We start from the raw sequence: 3,789 nt of genomic DNA on the forward strand, positions 1-3,789 counted from the left end.
GCCTGGCCTAGTGCCGGAAGAATTTTCTGAGGCCTAACCCTCGGATGCCTGGCCTAGTGCCGGAAGAATTTCCTGAGGCCTAACCCTCGGATGCATGGCTTAGCGCCGGAAGAAGTTCCTGAGGCCTAACCCTCGGATGCCTGGCTTAGCGCCGGAAGAAGTTCCTGAGGCCTAACCCTCGGATGCCTGGCCTAGCGCCGGAAGAATTTCCTGAGGCCTAACCCTCGGATGTCTGGCTTAGTGCCGGAAGAATTTTCTGAGGCCTAACCCTCGGATGCCTGGCTTAGTGCCGGAAGATTTTCCTGAGGCCTAACCCTCGGATGCCTGGCTTAGCGCCGGAAGAAGTTCCTGGGGCCTAACCCTCGGATGCCTGGCTTAGCGCCGGAAGAAGTTCCTGAGGCCTAACCCTCGGATGCCTGGCCTAGCGCCGGAAGAATTTCCTGAGGCCTAACCCTCGGATGCCTGGCTTAGTGCCGGAAGAATTTCCTGAGGCCTAACCCTCGGATGCCTGGCCTAGTGCCGGAAGAATTTCCTGAGGCCTAACCCTCGGATGCCTGGCCTAGTGCCGGAAGAATTTCCTGAGGCCCAACCCTCGGATGCCTGGCTTAGCGCCGGAAGAATTTCCCGAGGCCTAACCCTCGGATGCCTGGCTTAGTGCCGGAAGAATTTCCTGAGGCCTAACCCTCGGATGCCCGGCTTAGCGCCGGAAGAAGTTCCTGAGGCCTAACCCTCGGATGCCTGGCTTAGAGCCGGAAGAATTCCCTGAGGCCTAACCCTCAGATACCTGGCCTAGCGCCAGAAGAATTTCAAGAGTCGGGAGTCAGCGAGACGCTACCAAGAGTTAAAAAGAAGAAGGACGAAAGTGAAATGAAGAAACTCTATTTGCATTAACTTTCACTGTTTCAGGGCCGAGACCCATACAACTTGGCAAAACGACAACACACAAAGAAAAGAACAAAAATACAGAAGGTCAGCTTGGAGGAACCCCCGGGTCGGGAACGCCGGGCACGTCCGCAGGGGGTAGGGAGGCGGTTGGAGAATCAGCAGGCAACGGCGCCGGAGAGGAGTCTAGAAGAGAGATCCCACTCAGGTCAATTTCGGGGTACTTAGCCGACACCCTTGTCAGGCCTTCCTCGAAGCCTAAGATAAAGGAGTCGGACCCCGCGTCCGACATGTCACGGACGAACTCGTCAGACTGACGATAGGCCTGTACCGCCTCCGACATATCACGGGTGAATTCGGCGGACTGACGATAAGCCTGTACCACCTGACGCCCGATTTCCGCACTCTTCTCGGCCAGCGCCGCCTCTGCCCGCTCCATAATCTGAGCTTTCGCCTCCAAGACCTTCGCCACAATCCGATCGTCCGCCTCGGAGGAGACCCTCAGCAGATCAGCCTGAGCCTCCTTGTGCTTCGCCTCGGCAGCAATGCGAGCAGCCTCAGCCTCCTCCAGGCGCGACTGAAGCTCCTGGTCGCTCGCGCGGGACTTCTCCAAGGCCGACTCCAATTCGCCCAGCTTGGCTTCAAGAGACCGGGTTCGGTTGCGGGCGTTGTCGGCTGACCGCTGGGCCTTCTCCCACCTCTCCCGGTAGTCGGCAGCCTTCCGGGACTGCTTCTCGGCCCGCTCCTCCGCCTTCTTGATCTCGCCCTCGAGACCCGAGGCAACCTTGAGTTGCTCCTGAGCCTCCAACAGTTGCTTCTCGAGGGTGATGAAGCCGAGTGCCCGCTCTTCGGCCACCTGGAGCCTCATCTCGAGGTCCCTGGTCGTCCTCCCTGCCGCAGCCTGACCTCCCTCCTCTACTGCCTTCAGTTGGCTCTCGGCCCTCGCCAGAAGCCTCGCCTGTTCCTCGTAGCACTCCTCCAGGCGGATCATGTACTGGGCGAGCTAAGAGATAGGAAAAACGAGGGCGTCAGGCGGGGATCAACAGAGCCTATAAATGATGAAAGCGACCAAAAGAACACTCACCGACATGAGACAGACGCAGCTGGCAGCCCCAATGTCAGGGACCCTCATCTCCCGGACCTGCCTGCGGTCCTTCTCCAGCAGCATCGTCTCGATGAGGTTTCGGGCGCCGGCGAAAGTGAAGGCCGACCCCGACTTCTCCCCAGAGTCGGACGGTGGTTCTGCAGCCTTACCCTTACCCATCGCTTGGGGAAGAGTCATGCTGACCATGCTCGGGGCGGGGACCGCCCCTGGAATTGACAGGGTCCCGCTCGGCCGGGGCCTCGGCGCGTCCCTCCTCGTATCATCCGGAGCCGACCGAGTCGAAGGCTGGGCTGGGGACCGATCACGTCCGACCCGTCCATCTCGGGCGCGCCCGGGTGATGCCTCCGGAGAAACGGTAGTCTCGGCATCGGAGGGCTGATACAGCGTCAACTGCCGGTCCGCGCCCGCGGCGTCCCCCTGATCGGTGGGTCCGGACCCGTCTGTCGGCGTCGGAGTCGCCTGCCGGCGGGACTTCTTCGCCGGTGGGGCCCCGCTCGGAGGAGCTTGTTTCTTCCTCCGGACTGCTTCCAGTAGGGACGTCCTACCAACAGCCGTTGCCTTGTCCGACCGCATGACGTCGTCGATCTCTGCAAAAAGGACGAGGTGGTCGGAGGTTGAGAAACTGAAGGAAAGAACGAGACGAAGGAGGAGAAAAGAGCTAAAAGAGAAATGGTGGCGGGCTCACGGTCAGCGGGGACCGAGCTCAGACCGACGTTCACCAAGGTATCCTCGGAAATAAGGCGAGCCACCGAGGGGAGCCGGCCCTCGGCAACCAACCCCTTCAAGACGGCGACGCCATCGGATTCCTCCCTCGACAACCTCGATAGGCCAATCGGGGACTTCATCGGCGTCTCCCAGGTTGCCCTGATTCCCCAAGAGGGATCTGCGTCAACGAAAAAGAAGCGCCCCTTCCAGCCGTGAATGGAGGTAGGAGCCTCCTTGACGAGGCCGCACCCTCGCCGCGCCGCAAAGCACCACCACCCTTTGTCCTGGGGGTGGCCGCTCAGGCCGTAGCATTCCCAAAAGACATTCAGGGTGGCGGGAACCTCGTGCATGCGGCAGAGAACCTGAAAGGCCGTCAGAGCGCGCCATGAGTTCGGCACCAGTTGCGTCGGCGCCACTCTTAAACCCCGAAGCACCTGAACGACTAAGTCCGAGGGGGGAAAGCGGAACCCGGCCTGAAGAATGCCCTCATTGATGGCAACCTTCCCTGGAGGAGGATGGGACATCCTCTCCTCAGGCCCCGGGAGCGTAACATTGCAGGCCTCGGGAAGGTGGTATCGAGCCACGAACCTATCTAGGTCTTTGGCGACCAGCTCCGACTTAATGCGGTCTGCTCTCACTTCGCCCATCCCTAATGGCCAGTGAATCTACGGTCAGGACGGGGTCAAGAAGGGGGAAAGGACCGGAACGACTGGAGTACACTAATACAAAAGGAGAAAGTATGGAGAGCCTTAAATTGAAGAATGGGGCAACTCACCGGAAGAGAAGGAAGAACGGCTCCGAGAGCGTCAAAGGAGGAGCAAGCGAACAGTCCGACGGCAACGACGGCAGCACAAAGGAGAAACTCGAAGATGTCTGTAAAGAGAAAGGCGGACGGAGGAGGGCCCCCGGTTAAATAGGCGGAAAGGTGGGTGACGCCTCGGTGACGCCAGAGGACGCCTGGCTGCCGAAGGGTCGCTCGCGCCCCAAAGGCGAATCGACGCCATTAAGGAAGGATGTCCGCCGAAATCCTCAGACTGCCAGGTCAGCAACAACCGCCATACGCCATAAAGAAGGCGGGGAGCTCGAAGCGCGCGCGC

The 3,789-nt window shown here is 60.2% G+C and overlaps 1 protein-coding gene across 1 annotated transcript; it reads right to left on the minus strand.

Annotated features, from left to right (window-relative positions):
- Positions 1-231: 231 nt before the first annotated feature.
- Positions 232-3,339, minus strand: LOC149753365 (uncharacterized). Its single transcript, XM_089923911.1, has 2 exons — positions 2,673-3,339; positions 232-2,574 (listed from the first exon to the last, which is right to left on the minus strand). Exons 1-2 carry the CDS (start codon positions 3,337-3,339, stop codon positions 1,922-1,924), a joined length of 1,320 nt encoding a protein of 439 aa, XP_089780037.1. The 3' UTR covers positions 232-1,921.
- Between the last annotated feature and the right edge of the window lie 450 nt (positions 3,340-3,789).

Source organism: Phoenix dactylifera, chromosome 6 (assembly GCF_051530095.1).
Source record: "Phoenix dactylifera cultivar Ajwa chromosome 6, Ajwa_hap1_PhDact_Kaust_v1.1, whole genome shotgun sequence".
In the NCBI taxonomy this organism is placed as follows: Eukaryota; Viridiplantae; Streptophyta; class Magnoliopsida; order Arecales; family Arecaceae; genus Phoenix; species Phoenix dactylifera.